The 17,127-nt window shown below is 53.3% G+C and overlaps 5 protein-coding genes across 5 annotated transcripts; 4 read left to right on the top strand and 1 right to left on the bottom strand.

Annotated features, from left to right (window-relative positions):
- Window positions 1–634: 634 nt before the first annotated feature.
- Window positions 635–1,658, top strand: J4E86_002374 (uncharacterized protein; the record flags this gene model as incomplete). The annotated part of the gene is made up of 3 exons (XM_051442934.1): window positions 635–854; window positions 935–1,177; window positions 1,234–1,658. The coding sequence occupies 3 exons, from the start codon at window positions 635–637 to the stop codon at window positions 1,656–1,658; spliced, it is 888 nt and encodes a 295-aa protein (XP_051306522.1).
- Window positions 1,659–2,605: 947 nt separating this feature from the next.
- Window positions 2,606–3,664, top strand: J4E86_002373 (uncharacterized protein; the record flags this gene model as incomplete). Its single annotated transcript, XM_051442933.1, has 2 exons — window positions 2,606–3,361; window positions 3,407–3,664. The coding sequence occupies 2 exons, from the start codon at window positions 2,606–2,608 to the stop codon at window positions 3,662–3,664; spliced, it is 1,014 nt and encodes a 337-aa protein (XP_051306521.1).
- A 44-nt stretch (window positions 3,665–3,708) lies between these two features.
- J4E86_002372 (uncharacterized protein) lies at window positions 3,709–4,520 on the bottom strand (the record flags this gene model as incomplete). Its single annotated transcript, XM_051442932.1, has 2 exons — window positions 3,709–4,356; window positions 4,404–4,520. The coding sequence occupies 2 exons, from the start codon at window positions 4,518–4,520 to the stop codon at window positions 3,709–3,711; spliced, it is 765 nt and encodes a 254-aa protein (XP_051306520.1).
- Window positions 4,521–5,851: 1,331 nt separating this feature from the next.
- On the top strand, window positions 5,852–7,686 carry J4E86_002371 (uncharacterized protein; the record flags this gene model as incomplete). Its single annotated transcript, XM_051442931.1, has 4 exons — window positions 5,852–6,243; window positions 6,365–6,391; window positions 6,494–6,565; window positions 6,612–7,686. The coding sequence occupies 4 exons, from the start codon at window positions 5,852–5,854 to the stop codon at window positions 7,684–7,686; spliced, it is 1,566 nt and encodes a 521-aa protein (XP_051306519.1).
- Window positions 7,687–15,262: 7,576 nt separating this feature from the next.
- J4E86_002370 (uncharacterized protein) lies at window positions 15,263–16,270 on the top strand (the record flags this gene model as incomplete). Its single annotated transcript, XM_051442930.1, has 1 exon — window positions 15,263–16,270. The coding sequence occupies one exon, from the start codon at window positions 15,263–15,265 to the stop codon at window positions 16,268–16,270; it is 1,008 nt and encodes a 335-aa protein (XP_051306518.1).
- Window positions 16,271–17,127: the final 857 nt, after the last annotated feature.

Below are 17,127 nucleotides of genomic sequence, written 5' to 3'. Positions count from 1 at the left end.
GCAGCGTGGCGTCTGGCTAGGCTCACGATGTCGGCCCTTCTCTAATGTATCATTGTTAACCCTTAAACTGCGTTTGGACCTGATCGCACCTGCAGTATTCACTTGAAGCACTCACGTGCTCAGCCTCGGCGTGTTGCTCCCGGCGTCTTACTCATCGAGCCTCAGTCGTGCTTGCTCTAACTGTTGCTTGCACCCAGGTATTGCATCCAATCCAACGACAAGTACGCCTCCGCTTTCATCAGAAACCCGCGTCATGGATTCAACCTTCACCAGCAGCGTCGCATTGGTCAGCTTAGCGAATGCGAAATGTGGCTTACGTGCGTACCAAACCGCCACGCTAACGCATGCTGCGGTCTGCGATGCGAAAGTCTGGGCAATGCGGCCTAGGAAACATCGTCATACACGGCATTGAGGCGGTTTACACATGGGTAATGCGAAGATTAAGCGAATGCGATGTACTGCTGCGGATGCGAAATCTGGTCATGATGCAGTGCGTGTCTTCGGTTTGGACGACTACATAAGATGGGGTTGTCGCTGTTAGAGGTGAGGTATTGCAGCTATCTATTTCATTTCTTCCTCGAGTTCTAGTACTCATACTTGATTGCTTCGCTCGCATTCCTGTTAAACTGTCATCATGGCAAGCTCACTTAGCATCGCTCATGCTGCGCTGGACTGGAAACGACAGAATCCACCTAAAGGACCGGACTTCGATTGGGAAATGTACCGTTATGTTCCTTCTATGGCTGGAGCAATCGTCTGCCTTGTCGTATTTCTCGTCATGGCTTTTCTTCATCTGCACCAGTTTCTGAAGTCGAGGAATCGGATTATCGTCTTTGTGGTCATCGGCGCTCTGTGTACGTTGTCCGCTTCTTGTTCCGCATATTGAAATCATCCCTCAAGACCATCTAGGATCTTTGCTGATACATGACTATAGGCGAAGTTGGCGGATACGGCGCACGTATCGCATCTCACTTCGACAATCAGGCCTGGGGCCCGTACATCACTCAAGGTGTATTGACACTTGTCGGTCCTTTGTGGTTCGCCGCAACTATATACATGATGCTTGGCCGTACCATCAGACTCGCCGGTGGTGAAGACGTCAGTCTAATTCCAGCGAGGTGGTACACGAGGATCTTCGTTACTGCGGATGTCACGACGCTGATCATCCAGGGCTTAGGTACGTGGATTCGACGAAGATGAAGACCGAATGAACATGAGCTAACAAATTAACAGGCGCCAGTATAATGGGAACCATGCAACTCGCCCTTGCCCTCGCAGGCGAGAAGATCGTCATCGCGGGCCTCGCACTTCAAGTCGCTACCTTCATCGTCTTCCTCGTCGCCTCATTCGACTTCCAAATCCGTATGAACAAGAAAGCCGATCACCACTCAGCAGACTGGAAGAAGATGCTATACATACTCTACAGCGTCAGTGCGCTGATCTTGTTCCGCTGCACGTTCAGACTCATTGAGTATGCGATGGGCAACGCTGCGTATCTGATTGCGCATGAATGGACGTTGTATTGCTTCGATGCCGTGCCAATGTTTTTGGTCCTGGTTTTGCTACTAGTTCTGCAGCCGAGTCGCTATGTTGAGGGAACCTTGCAGAAAGCGCAAGTGGACAGCGATGGTGAGGCGGGTGTTGCGGAGAGAAAGTGATGGGTTTTGGCAGATTGGTCAGTACTTTCAGCGCGTTTGGAGCAATTTTCCGAGATATCCTCTATTTTCCTAAGCGCAATACATTTTGCCTCTTCTCTTCAGTCTGCTTACGATATCATCTTTTGGGTGAGTCCTGGTACGTTTGCCTGGACCCACGCAGGCGAAACATCTCGAATGCTTTCGACTTTGCATAGCAGGCTATAACATGTTTTCACATGCCAATAACGTTTGTTCGAGCTTGACAGCCGGCCGTTGCGAAAGCTCACTCTGACCCCTATGACGTGCATGACTCGAGGTAGGTCAGATCTTAGCTCTCAAGCTTGGAATAAGCGCACCCAGCCACATTTGGCGGCAGCGCAGCACCACCTCATGCTTCCACAAAATGTGATTCCTCAATCCATACTAGCTACACACAGACATCAAACGGGATGGCGCGCCGCTCCACCACGTTCGTGACTAAAAGGCCGCATCGCAAATCGAGGGGCGGATGCTTCACCTGCAAGAAGAAGAAAGTGAAGGTAAATCCAGACCTGAGGAGACTCGTATGGAAGTATAAAATTGATATGGTGCAGTGTGACGAAGCGCAGCCCAAATGTGGATACTGTAACCTCCGAAATCTGGATTGCGAATATATTCAGGATGTCCCCTCGACATCTCGGACTTCGTCCGCCGGCCCGTCGTCCAGTGATGAGGGTCTATCATCTACATCCAACACTCCAGCAAACTTCAACGATCTTTCTGTCCAGTTGATACCATATCTTAGCCCCCATTGCCATACATCCATAGGCACGCTCACAGCCCTTGACAGTCATCTATTGCAATACTACCGAACAGACGCCTACCGCACCGTCGTATCCTGCGACGATGCCATCATCCAAAACCTACACAAAGAGACCATACCCCAACTAAGCATCTCCAACCCATTTCTCCTATACGCCCTACTCGGCATGACAGCAACCTACAGCAACAACGTCACGCCCAACAAAACGGTCGAAAAGCAAGCCCTACTCTACCGCCAAAAGACGTTCTCGACCTACAAAGAAGCCCTCAAGAACATCACAGCCGAAAACTACGAAGCCGTCCTCGTAACAGGGGGTCTTCTCCTCGCGCTCGTCCCCGGGCCAGCCACCGACACGGACGAAGATCATCTCGAATGGGTGTTCGGCCTCCTCAAACTAAGCGAAGGCCTGCGTATCCTCGCCTCTCTCCGTTGGGCCCAAGGCATCGAGAAACTCTCAGTGTATCCGTTAGTACGTCGAGAGATCAAGACGCTGCCACCCCCACCCATCATCGACGTGGCAGCCATCGAAGCGCCCATCGGTCCTCTGGGAACGACGCCTGATAACCCCAATCCAGCACCGACATACACGCCCATCCATTTCCCTACGCAGAACCGCCTCTTTCTTCCACCACCCCTGATGCAACTCCTCCAAAGCGTTATCCGAGGAAAGGAGTCAGGAACACTAGACTGGCACCGACCAACCCTTCTCCCCGTCTTCCACGCGCTATCCCCCATCTTCCTATCTCTGTATTACTACGGGCTAGACTCTGACTTCTACGTCCGCATCTTCGTCTGGACATCCTTCCTCATGCCAGACTACCTCCAGTTGATGCGGGACAAGGAACCAAGGGCTTTGGTTCTGTTCGGGTGGTGGTTGACGCTGGCAAATCTAGCGCCGAAGGGGTGGTGGACGGGGAAGCGAGTACGTAAGACTATGGGGGCGATGGTGCGGGCGATTCAAGCGCAGCCAGTGAGGGATGGTGGGTTTGCAGAGCGCGTTCTGGGGAGTGCGTTGAGGATTGTTGATGTTGTGGATAGGGAGGGGAAGGAGGCGGCGGCTAAGGCGGTGTTTGACGATTGGCCTGGTGTTAATTGGGAGGAGGGACCGGGTAGGGCTCAGGCGTGGGAGTATGGCCAGCTGGTAGATTTGGGGGATTTGGATGGCGGTTTGGATATGGATGCTGCTGTGGGTATTGATCTACAGGAGCTTGGTATATCGGTTTAACGTTCATCTAAATTCCACTACGCATGTTTTGGCTGTAAGCCTCCTTATTGTCCTATCTCGGGCGTTGTCCCAGCTGTCTCTGCAGCAACCTTTTTGTTTCCTGCCTCCGAACCCTCTTGGTTCTGCCCGCCTCTTGGCTCCCTGAGCATGCAATATAGCTTGATAGCGTCCTTCTCTCCCTCTCCATCTCTGCACTCCATCTCCCTCGCCAACCTAAAGCCAAACTTCTCATAGATAGCAATGTTCGGCTCACTTCTGCTACTCTCCAAATAGCACATCCTGCCCTCCTTATCAGCCATATCCAGCACCTCTTCCATCAGCGCTCTTCCCACACCCTGTCCCTGACACTCCGGCAACACAGTAACGATATTGCAGAAATAGTATCCCTTTGGGTCCGTCCATAGTTTAGACTGCGCTTCCGCCTGTCGTGCCTTCCATATCCAATATCGTGTTGTGCTGAGGCCACCGCGCCCATACCACAGGTTCATGCGTATTTGGTTGGCCCAGAGATACCAGTACGAGAGGTATAGCGACCAGGACTCGGGCTCGGACGTGGGACGCGGTGGGAGCCACATGGCGCAGCCGAGGATCTTGGAAGGGTTTGCGGTATCGCGTGCGACGTGAAAGAGGCCATGTTCGATGCCCCAGCGGCAGCGCAAGGTGAGGGATACACGATTTCGTGTTAAGGAGACCTGGGATGATTAGCAACGCGCAAGAAGACGGGTACCGGTTTAAGTACCTTCTCGCGATCTGGAAAGACCCAGTTGTTGTAAGGGTCATTGGCGAAGGCTTGTTGTATGGTATCGATTGCGCCGTCGATATCGGCCTCTTTCATGCGCGTTACTTGGATAGGCATTGTGAGAGGCTCTGTCGTGTTGAGAGGGTTCGAGATTCTTCGTGTCACGGCGGCAGTAGATACGAAGATGTATGCGCCAGTCTCAAAACTGGCAAGCTTCGATAGCCAGCCATGATAGGTGCGGGGAGGTTTGTAGAGCTTGTCGCATGCAACATGTGGATAGGTGCAGAGATGGGAAGGTCTAAGCGACAGTCACGTGCATAGCGGGGCCTTCCGATTGATGCTTATCTGAGCAGGCGCGTACGAACCATCTTCACCAATCCTACCTGCAGCTGTCTTGGCCTTGTTACACAGCTTCAGCCTCGTAACAATGTCAGCTTCCAGGAATCAAAGTCCGGCCTTGGTGCCTTGGACCTGCGTGACAACGCACACTAAACACCATGGAGACTTCCAAGCAAAGACTCAGACGGGCTATGCGACTGCCTGGCCCATCTATTGGCTTGAAGCGATCCCAAACAGATACTACTAATGGCCAAGCTCAGCTGCGCCCTGGCTATCAGGCTGAAGGTGGGGTAGAGACGGCAACAGCAGATCTGCTTCATCGCCGGTCCATGTCTCCTTCGCTACAATCCAGTGAACAACCTACCATGCCGTCAGACATTAGCAGCTTCCCCGATAGATGGTCCGAGATAAGGCGAAAGGCCGAGTTGGGGCAAACGGTTCAAGGAGCCGAGCAAAACGACGGAGAAACTCAAGATGAAGAGACCATCGAGAGTCGCGTGGCACGCATAAAAGCTCGTGTGGCAGAGTTGACGGACGGTGTTGAGGGTAGAGTTGCTGTTTCTGCAGAGCGGAACGAAGAGAGGCCCTTGACGCTACATACTCGTCGACATACCGCCGAAAACATTACCAGCTTCCCCAAACCAGAGCCTGGGCCACGTAACAATGATACTTACATGGAACCTGTGGATGTCGACGACTCCTTATCTGAAGCACCCACCATTAAAAAGGCTGAATCTTATGAAACGCCCTTGGATGTACATGGAGACGTACCAGCTCAGACTCAGTCGTTGGCAAATCACAGTCATCACATACCCAACTACCCAATGTACCATCAAAGTCGTTGCAATCAGATCATCACGAGACGAGCGCGCAAACAAGAACGTGCAATATTAACCCATATATTATCGGAACTGGGTGTTTCAAGTGCTCGAGATGCTCTGGAAAACTTTGGAGTTACCGATCTGTGGCTACCCCTGTCGAAGCAGCTACTTAAACGGTTTCTGGGCGATCCTCATCATGTCTCAGAATTTCTCGAATTACAAGAAGAACATCTAAGTGCGGTTCTTGCGCGTTGGATGCAGCCTGCCACAGGAGAAGATATACACGATATGATGTTCAATCACTGCGAGTTCGAGGACGATGAAGAGGTGTTTGAGGAAAATCGTTTGCTAGGCGAAGGTATGGTTGGCCTTGTCGAAGAAGTGACCGTCCGGTCCCGCGAGCCACCCATTGTGTGTGTACGGAAGAAGATCGCGAGGCCTAAACAGCTTAAAGCGCACCAACAAATCATGGCTGCTTTCATCCGAGAAATCAGAGTCATGCGCCAAGTCAATCATCGCCATTGTGTTCGCTTTCTTGGGAGTTATACCGATAATGAGTCTGTCAATATTCTCTCAACACCTGTGGCAGATATGGATCTTGCTGCCTTTCTGGAAAGGCCTATCGGGGACCGGGAGTGGACTATACTCTACAAGGGTATTGACTGTCTCTGCAACGGGCTGTAAGTGCATGCCATCCTGCCCTTCTACAACATGAACAGACAGTTCAGAACTCCGATGATGGGGAGGTGACACGCCGGTTGGAGAGTCGGCATCAGTAGAATTCGACTAATATTCGCGCAGATTATATCTTCATCAGAACAAAATTCGGTAAGTACACACAGATGAGCACATATAGACGCGCTGCATGAGCTCTCTCGTCTGCTCCTTTCACCAGACTAGCCCCCAATCAATAGGGCTGATACGGCATAGGCACGAAGATCTGAAGCCGCAGAACATTCTCGTTCATGGCACCAACATATTGCTGACCGATTTTGGATTCAGGTAAGTCAAACTCGAACCACGATACAAATGTGCTAAGCATACATAGCTTGGACTTCTCTGATGACTCTGTTTCGACGACTACTGGACGCCCATCGGCATGGACCATTCGATACTCCGCACCAGAAGTTCTAGATTCTGAGCCCCGCAATCGAGCTAGCGACATATTCTCTCTTGGATGTGTTCTGGTGGAGATGATTTCGGGACTTTACGGACACAACCTCTCCGAAGTCAAGGACTATTGGAAGAAAACTAGTAACGGGCAATCCAGTTTTGCACGCAACCCAGAGGCAACATCCTCATGGCTCGCACTACTGTCGGATCAACCTGACAGCAGCAGGCTCGAACGCATTGTCGATTACCTGCCAGAACTCCTGGCCACAAGACGCCTTGATCGACCGTCGGCTCAAACAGTCGTCGATAGACTGTGGAACCTGTGCCTACTTTTTCCTGACCTTCCGCATCTTGTCAATCCCTGTTGCGGACCACCGCCAGGGTGGACAGACGATATTCATCCTGAGCGCCTCAGAGGAAGTGGTTTGCCAAAAACGCGTGATCCACAGTTTTGGTCAGATCTTGATAGTAACTTCAACGCTGTTGCAGCCACTGAAATGACTTATGTCGTACTGGACCAGAGTTTCAAGCAAGTCGCTGCCAAACATAACTGTTATATGTACCTGCATGAACGCCAGCTGGACGGGAATACCCTTCGATACATCGATGATGTTGTCGCCATTAAGCAAGCATGCGCCATGCTCTCCCTCAAGTCCGGTATGACGCAAAATCAGTCACAAAGCCGAACCGTTCAACCAACGAATTTTAGCTACGAACAAGTGCTGCTGGAAATGTTCCAGAAGTACGAGTCCCGGCAGGTCATGTTCACAGCGCTAAGGACAAGAGTCCGGCCACCAATGTACACAGATGCTCCAGGTATATCCCGAAGACTCTCGATGATGTGGCAAATGCGGACAATCCAAATCTCCATGGTCTGTCACGAACATCGCCTGGACGGCGAAACCTACCTCAATTACGTCTTCTACGTGCTCGCATTTCATATAGCCCAAGAAGGATACGAGCCTTCGATACTGGGTGCGCCTTTCGTGGATCCAAGTATCGCGACGTAGCTGAGCATCACATGGGGGTTGGCTGCAGTAGCTGCATAAAATTACAGCATAGAAGAACAACTTGTGTAGTGATTTACCAGAGAAAAGGGAACAAACGTCAGCAATAGGAGTTTTTATAAAATGTATATTACCTCCCTGCTGTAGCTATGATGTGGCCATACACGCGATCTCAATCATTTTTAGGCGACATTGTCACATTTAGACATGTCATTTTACTTCAAGTCTCCCAGATTGATCATCCTGATAAACTTTAGCGTCATGACCATATCAAGGGACTCTTGATGACGAAAAGGAAATAGGACAAGGTGAGTAGAACTGATGGTGTGCGGAACTCAAGTGCGAAGCGAGAAACTATGTCATGAGCTGTAATACAAGCAGTGAAAACTAAGTCGCAAGGTCCAGTTGTATTCCATGGTCCACCCGCTCAAAAGTACGCTGCGCATCAAGCGTACGCTTTTTGTGTGACTCAAAAACCTAGATGCGCAGACGCATGCTTACCTTTTCCCTTAACCAACATCACAACGAATCAAGCAACCAAAAAGCTCCATGATTGCTTTTCGTGACCAAGACATTCCGCTTCCGCGATAACGCTCATACACACGCAGCACACACACATCGTGATAGTTCTACACACGAACCCACATACTCACCGCTCGAACCCAAAAGCCCATACTCACACACGTGCTTATGTCAACATGTTCGCACAAAGCAAGCCCCGCACTACACTACAGGACACTACACCAACCCCAGCCCAACGTCTATTCGTCATGGGATCGACAGTCCTGCATGGCCTGGTCAGTCAGCCTACCGAACCCAGTCCAGCCCAGTCCGATGACACCCTCCCGCACTGTGCGCGGGCGAAGCGAGTGAGCATGAGCGGTTCCGGATAGCGAATGCGAGTATGCATGGGGAGCTGGTAGACCTGTTTTGACCGGGCCGTTGTTGGGTTGGGAGTTGATGGTTGATGCGGGTGTGTGGCATGACATGTGTGGCGAGGAGGCGCTGCTTTTTTGTTCCGGGGGGGCTATGCTATGCGATGCTGAGTCTGCGGTGATTGTTGTGGCGAGGGACATGTACATGGTCTTCGTACTTGGGCTGCGTAGTCGGCCCGCTGCGTACATGTATGTGTATACTTATCGGTGGATGGAGGTTACCGGCGTTGTTGATACGAACGTCTATCGTGTTGAGTCTATTGAATATTTTTGGTGGTGTTAGGACATGAGTAGGCACATGATGTCAACGTCCGAACGTCGGCATTTTCCTCCTTTGCGATCAACATGTCGACGATCTCTGTTCAACATCTTAGGCTCTCGCTTACGGCGATGTAGTATACCGTGAGATATCAGCTGATTCGCCGGGTTATACAGCCTTGTGTCCGGCTTTTTCCTTGAACCGTGGCGCTGTAAAGGTTAGGTATGAGGAACAGGCAGCCAACCTTGTTCGGATATAGAGCATGGATGCAAGCGCGAATACGGAATGAGACGGGTTGGATACTTCGTGAGCTTCCGCTTAAAGGCACGATTATCGGCGTTGCATCCGTAGCGACGATCCGGAAATTCTTGGTTCCGAACTGTTACCTGGCATTTTAACATGCACATGGAAGGCACAGTAAATAGCAGTAATATCCCAGGGTGCTGAGGCAGCAGAACCAGGCCGTGTTGCAAGATGCATCTGCCGGAGGACAGGCGGAGACGGGTACTGTACGCAGCGCAGCATAAGTGGGCAGCTAACAAGACGCAACTAGAGATTCGAAAGCGAGAACCTGAGCCATCCTTGGATCATCGTGGTACTTGTTGATCAACTGAGAGAGCGCAGCCTCCGCAAAGTCGAGACCATCCGTATGACAGCGTATAGCGCCTGCATGTACCCTTGAACTGTAAAGGGTGGGTAACTATAAGGGCAGATAGTACCACTTGGTGTGCATACAGGCGACCCGCTGGCGGCCGACGATTCAGTGTTGGGCAGTCAGGCAGCCAGTACGTGGGAGTGCGAGAGCGATCGGAAAGAGCGGAAGCAGGAAAAAAGTCGATGAAACGCAGTCCGGAAAGTTAAGCCACCGTGTTGTGTGGTGCGGGTAGTCCTTGAGCGGTCTGTTTGGGGCAACTCCAGGTCATCCTAGGCACCGGATTACTGTTAATGCTAGTAGCCAAGAGGGGTGGTGTTGCGAATGCGGGCGCTGATGGAGCGCGTACTAGCCGCATCGCCGTGAAAACATCGGTGTGTTCGACAAAGAGGCAAGCCGGGGCTGCCGTGGTCATCAGACAGGCTGGGAGGCAGGTGCGAAGGCGGCAAGTCGGGCAATAAGCGACGTGCGTGTACTCTACGCAGAAACCGATCTATGTCCTGGGCGCCCAAAAATAGGGCGTTCAATTTGCTGAGACGTACAAATCAGGACCATGCAGGTGTGACTGCTTCTGCGCATAATCGTAGGCGAATAAAGAAGGTACTTCGGGTCGTCGCTCAGTGGTGGAAGTGGACTTTTGGGATCGCCGCGTAAGCACAATTTAGCCTAGAGCATGTCTAGAATAAGAAGATAGGCGATTTGCCGATCTGGTGAGGTGGAAAAATTCATGGCGCATGCATGGCATCCGTGGGCCCGTTTGCACCGTCATACACCTGACGGGGAACTACTTGCATAGGAGCTTCCGTAAGTAAGTCTCAGTTGGCAACTCAAGGATGGTCACCTCCACACAAAGGACGGCCCTTGTCAGCAGTGATGCACGCAGTAGTACCGAGCCTTGGATTGCATTTGACACATCGCCTGATGTAACAGCGGCCGAGTGCATGACTGGCGGGCACCAAGTTGTGTCTTACAAACGAATAGCAACTGCTATATAGGGTTCCGACTAGGGGTGTGCTGCTGGAATATTAAAGCGGAGTGCAATTGCCGGATTGGTGCGTAGTATTACAAGACTGAGATCGGTGGTGTAACTGTAAGCGGTAAGCATAATGCTAGAGGTGGCCCGACCTCGGATATTCTATGTGGCAGACGTGCTGATCGAGAAACTTTGCTCTATATTAGCTGCCATGTCGACACAAGTTGCAGCAGCAAGCGCCTCAATACACCCTGATTCATGATGACGGCCGGATCCATCGCTCCTCAGGATGCATTGTTGTATTGGCTTTGAGGCGGTTGGTGGCAGCTAGGTACCGAACCTAAAGAGGTGCGACAGGCAAAAGGGTCGCGGTGGAGCGGCAGAAGGAAAACAAACGCTCGTACTGCGTGAAACCGAGTCACCGCCGGGCCCTGGTAAAGTGGAGAAGATTTTGCGGAGATGCAGGCTGGCTTCAGCTGCTGCGTCGTAAGACAATTAGCATGGGATCGCCCGACAGAAGTTTCATCAGTTGCGCGCTCGGGTGAAGCGAAGGTACAGACGTGTACACGATACCCACGGTCCGGCATGCTCGTGCGGCAGTCTTGGCTAGGTAAAACTGATGCAGAGTCATGGCTTGTTCTTGTTGATGTACCAGCAACTTGTACGCACAAGCGAGTCAACGGCTGTGAGCTGGCACAGTGGCGGTCTGACTGGTCAGACTCGTACCCCGGCTACGAGCGCATATCGTGTATGTGGAAATGCCATCTTGCCCCATGGTCGTAGCCCTAGTGATGTTGAGTGGGGTGTCGGTGTCCGATTTCCTCTTCGTGCGTCACACGCGCATGTTCGAGATGCTGTACCGCTGGTGCTTGCCTGAGGTGTGCAGTAGGACTTGTTTCCGGCAAATATCCAAGATTGCGTCGAGCACAACTTGCAGCAGTAAGGAGGCTCACCGACGAGCTAGTGTGGCTGCTGATCCAAGCAGACAGGAGGCTTCAACGGAGGACGGCGATTGGACAAGGGGCTCTCGACGTTGAGCAAGTGGGCTCGCGAGCCGCCTGGTGAGGCTAATGCTCGCTAGTGGGCAAGGATAAAGTGCCGCCGCGCCCGCAAAGAGAATTTCGCGTTCGCATGGGCCGACCATGATCTAGAACACATCACACGCAGACAGGCCGATACCATGCTAAACGATCGTCGTCGTCCACAAATAATGCAGCTACCAAGCCGACCGAGTTCTTTTTCATGCAACTGGTTCACATCGTGCTTCACCTCGCGCTTGGTTAGGGTGCTTGCGTGACCGGGAAACGACCTGTAGCCTGGCCACGTCTAGTGAATGGTGTTGACAAAACTCAAGGGAACGCCAGGATGATAGACTATCATGCTGAAGGTAACGTCGTGTCAACATGACCATGGTTGATATGGCAGGGCGGGCCATGAGGGACTTTGTGGTTGGTTTGAGCTAGCGTAGCGATGCCGCTCATACCGTGATTCTCTGCCTTTCCAGCATTCTTAGAGATGATGCGACGCCACGTTTGAGACCCACTCGACTCGTGGGCCACCCGCTGATACGTCATTAAAGGGTTTTTCTTCCCGTGTTGCAGATTGCCGGACTGGGGCTGTCAGCGCCTGGCTTCGACACACTGGCACTGTGATGAGTGCAGCACCCGTGCCGCGTCCATCCAAGCGCATCCTCCATAATAATGCCGGAGAAAGCCTTTTTGAAACCACAGTTTTCACAATCTCGATTGATGGAGCTTACGGCGTACAGCACGGCTAGGAGGCACGGGATTCCAGATAGTGCAATGTCTGTGAATGGCGCTGTGCCCAATGCTGCGCGGCCTATTGTCTCGAGCGGATCATCTGAACGCGAAACTATGTGAAGACGCGGGTCAGCACTCAGCACCTCGATTCGACGGTTCTTAGATTGAGTGTACAAGATCAAGCGACGCTTTGCAGAGCGGGTTCCGGTGACAGTTCGGTGCTTACTTTTCCTGTTCACATATTCGTCTCGTGATGCACAAGTGTACAGCTGCGCCGCAATTTTCGTGGATCAAAATGACCGAGGCCGCGTGCTGCAGAGTCAGACTGGCTGGGTGTGATACGCGGGATGTGCTGAATTACGGAACACGGTGCATTGATTCGTTCCCTGTGGCTCGCGCTAGTTGCAACATCGTTCACTGACGCCCACACTCGGTGCACTTTGCTGATGACCGACCTGTGATGGGAGTTGCTTCTTTGTTGGTACAATCAGGATCCTACGGCAGGCGCCTGCACACATGGTGCCATGAAATGTCGGCTCCATGACTGGGTTTCAGCTGGACAAAACGGACGCCATGTATAGATGGGATGTGGCTGCAGCCAAGCAAACGTTGACGATGCTTTTGAGTGCATCCGTGAACAAGACCCCCATGCAAGGACCCAAGTGCAGCTTTCATATGCTCTTTTTGGCGACAAGATGCAAGCCCCCTGACATGATCCTGTTCGTTTGAACCACCAAAAAGATCCTTGCGCCCGCGTTGGACCGCTGTAGATCATTCAGGCGGGACGAAGCCAGGGTTGGTCTCTCGGCGCTTCGGCTGCATCTCATCAGCCACGCGGGGATTTTCTCATTTCTGGTTGTCGAACGGCACTGCCGCTTTGGGCCTGGTCACCGTGGGGTCAACAGGGAGGTGTGAAGACCTTGTCGTGAGATGGAGGGATCGGTCGGCCGCTTGTCATGTTGGTTGAGACAGCGGTGCTGCAAATAACGGTAGATGATAGCGGCATGCTTCAATAGATGGATCCTCACGAAGCATGCGGCTTCTTTGTCACTGGGGCGCAGGCAGGCTTTGTGCTTCGTATTAGGTGCAGCCAGCACTCATCGTGATGATCGGATCCACTCCACCCACCGCGACGTTGAAGGGAATACCGGCGTGCTATAATAGGCTTCGACCTAGTCTATAGATGCGCTATTTGCAGTGCTAGACGATGGCGCGAGCGGAATGACATGCCAGCTACGTGAACGCGCGTATCGCCAGACGGGCACACTGTGCCCGGTGTTGAGTGCCGGGTGCGATGCGCAGTGTTTGGATCAACAGACCGGTCGCTCGGTTGTTCACGCCCGACAGGCGACGTTAGCCACGGTGCGCATGGTTTCAAGGCGTGCGCAGGTGGAGCACGACGCTGGCAAAAGGTTAAAGTGCTTTTCCTCGGCGGTGCCTAAGAGAGCAAGGGTGCAAGACTCGACACAACCTCATGTACGGGGGCCTTTTAGGCGTAACCCGTCGTGGCGGCACATGTACCCAGGCCGGGGGGTCGACCGATGGACGGCGGCTTCTTGCGTCCGGTGTGCTCAGCGTGTGAGGGACAGTAGCGACAGCACCGTAGTCAGTATAGAGGACTAGAGGATGCAAGGCTGATGACATGCCGATGCTCAGCGCTGATTGCTCCAATCTCCGCGAGTGGCTCGCCGTTGGCTGTGTGACCTCGGCCAGCGATGCATGTCTGATGCTGCATGCCTCTGCAAAGTCCCATGTCATCGACTCGCCCGTCCCCGTTACAGGCGGCAGGGGTGGACTAGCTGCATGCCGATTTCTGGAAGACGCTCGGCTAGGGGCAGGCCAATAGAGAGTCCGGAGGCGCGCCCACCCCAGATCGCGCTTGGATACCGTGGGCCAGCAGTGTGGTTTGCCGGCTGCACGCGCGACCACGCAGGAGGTGCTGGGTGCGGGTATGGTGGACCGATTGCAGTGCGCGGGCGGTGCTGATTGGCTTATGTCACTAGCGCGAGGGCTGCTGTGAAGGAGTAGGCGTAGCGCAGCAGTACCCAACCTCGCTCCGCTTCTTCCAACCCTTTCCGAAACTACTGCGCCAACCAAAGTTTGACCCCCCATCCGCCCCTGATCTCGCGATGCTGCTGGCGCCGACACGGATCGTTGCTGGATAATGCACTTCCTCCTGCAGGCCTCCCACACACGACGCCCCATGTCGCCCATGGAGTATCGCCGGCCGCCTTCCACTAATCATGCCATGCGCAGGCGCGGCTAAAACATGACGCTCCTCTTCCCTAGCTGACCGCCTGGAGGCCACCGCCCCATGCACACGACACTCTCCCCGGCGTGGAGCCCAGCTGAGTCGCACTGCACCGCTCGACAGGGCCTAGTCGCACTACCGCTTTCTGCCATCATCGTTGCGGGCGCTGTGGTTCCCTGGCCTGCCTTCTCCATGAGCCGGCCGTCGTCTAGCTGCACGGATGCTCCGTTGCGCGTTGCGCCATGATACATGGTACGCCGCCCTCGTCTACCTTCCCTGTCGTGTGATTTGGTCATTCCAAGTCTTCCTTTTCGCTCCACGCACTATGCCTTTCGTTGATCGTTCCAGCCGTGCCACTGGCCCTAGTCGTCACAGCGCACCTCACCGAGCCATCCCTTGGTGGCTCCGTATAGTCAATACACTCCCGTTCCTTGTCTGCACCTATTCCACTATTAGCTGTTCTTGAGTTTCGCTAGCCTGGCCCTGGCCGTCCTTGTACCATGACTCCGGCCGCGAGGTTACTCTACCTCAATTTCCCCATCCACCCTTCCTGATCTGTCTATATCTCTTGGCACCCCATATACCTATGCAGATGCCCCCCAACCCAGCACGCTTCCAGGTCAGACAAGACTGATTGTCACCGACACAACCGTCTGCCACATACAAACCGCTGAGACATCCCGCCTCTCTACTGTATATCATCACTGCCTTCCCACACTACGACTTGACTACAACACCACTTGCCCACCATGTCCGGCCACATGCAAACCTCAACCCTTCACCGGCGTACCTCTCGCAGCTCAGGCAGCCAATCAGCCTGCCGCTCATCTCGCGTTGAAAAGACAAAGAGCTACCACAACAGCCCAAAGAGCATGGAGAGGAGAAAGACCACCACCGAGACCAAGCTCTACGCTTCGTTGGACGACCACTACAGGATGATGTTCGGTGTACCAGCCGAGGAAACCGAAGACCGTCCCCAACCAAGCAGACCTGTGAGCTGGCACCCATCGTCTGCACAGTTCCAGGCTTCACAACAAACCAACTACTTCGAGCCCATGCCTCAACAACACTGGTCACAACACTACTCTCCCTCGTCCCGCGACTCTCAACACGGCTCTGACTTCTACTCTCTGTCCACACGTAACTCCATGTTCGAGCCCATGACCAGCACCCCGACATACACCAACACCCAGTCCGAGAGCGGCTGGCAAAGCGTTCAGCCCACACCCGGCTATGTCCACTCTTCTCTAAACACTCCATCGACCGAGCCTCTACCATGGTACCTGCAGCAATGGGCTCAAAAGAACCAGGCCCAAGCATCTACCGACTTCCTGCCTATTCAACACCCTGCTCAGCAAGACCAAGATATGGAAGACGACGATGGTGAGAAGCTAGTTGCACTGGGTCTTTACGACGCACCAGAGCCCTCATTGAGCTGGGGCGCCCTCAACAACGAAGGAACTGGAAAGGGTCTCAAGCTCGAGGAGACTTGGCAGCCACCTGAGGCTGACGATGAAGAGGAGGAAGACGACGATGCCAGCTCTGAGGCCAGCGTTGAGGAGCCATCGCCGCCTCTTCCGGCACAACAGGCACAGCACCTGCCCGTTCATGTCAAAGCTCAAACACCAAACAACATGGAGGGACAGAGCTTCTTCTTCGACGAAGACGAGTCGGTGACAAAGGAGTGGTGGTTTCACCAAATGAAGCAGCCCACCATGCCGGTGCGGGACGCCGGGCTGGGATATGGCTGGTTGTAATCTAGATGTCTGTTTCAAACGTGCGACCACGACAGAGGTCCACTGTCCTATCTTCGAGGCGAGCATTTTTTCGAGGCGAGTTCTTTCAGCACAGCGCGGCGTTTTGCATGGTTCCGCTTGGGACCGGAAAAGAGACTTAGAGATACCCTGCCTTTAGCGGCACTAGAGTGAGGCTTTGCATCGCTCACTATGAGGTCAGATGAAGATGATGCATTAGATAGCATCATCAACCAAATCAATCATACTACACCATACTTTGGCCCAATATGCAGTGCTGACGAGTCTACTCTATGATGCTTGTGAACACATAGTGCCCAAGAAGCCCAGCAGTGAGCCGTTGACGAGAAAGGAAGGTGCACCCCATCGCGCACCTGGCCTGCCCCAGAACTCACAGGATGCCGTAACACGATGCATCCTCGTCCTCCACAACCCACAAGCTTCTTCAACGCTTCTAGCCTTTTCGCTCAACCGTGGCCCCAACGCACTCTCGTCTCGGCGCAAGCCGCCATGTACCAGCCCTTAGTGCACCAAACACATTGCATTCCAAGGCGACCAGCACAAGACACACCAACATCATATGTCGGCGACATGCCGCCGTCCTCCGGTCCTAGTCTGACGCAACAGGGCCAGCGCGCAATTGTGTCACAACGCCCGGCAAAGGACCGAAGACCGATAAAATAACAGAGTAGCATCAGCCTCACAAAGTGGCATGATTGATGGGCGCAAACACGCACACACCAAGTCGGAGTGACGCAGACACCTCTACGGTCCGACCGATCGTTACGCCGTCAGACGGAGCGAGCCACGCCAGCCCTGCGCGGCAGAAGGCTATGGATGCTGCACCATCGTCCTGGTCT

This window comes from Alternaria arbusti (genome assembly GCF_024043155.1).
Source record: "Alternaria arbusti strain BMP 1465 chromosome Unknown scaffold_2, whole genome shotgun sequence".
In the NCBI taxonomy this organism is placed as follows: Eukaryota; Fungi; Ascomycota; class Dothideomycetes; order Pleosporales; family Pleosporaceae; genus Alternaria; species Alternaria arbusti.
The sequence above is the reverse complement of the archived record's forward strand: the minus strand, read 5'-3'. Positions and strand labels throughout refer to the sequence as shown.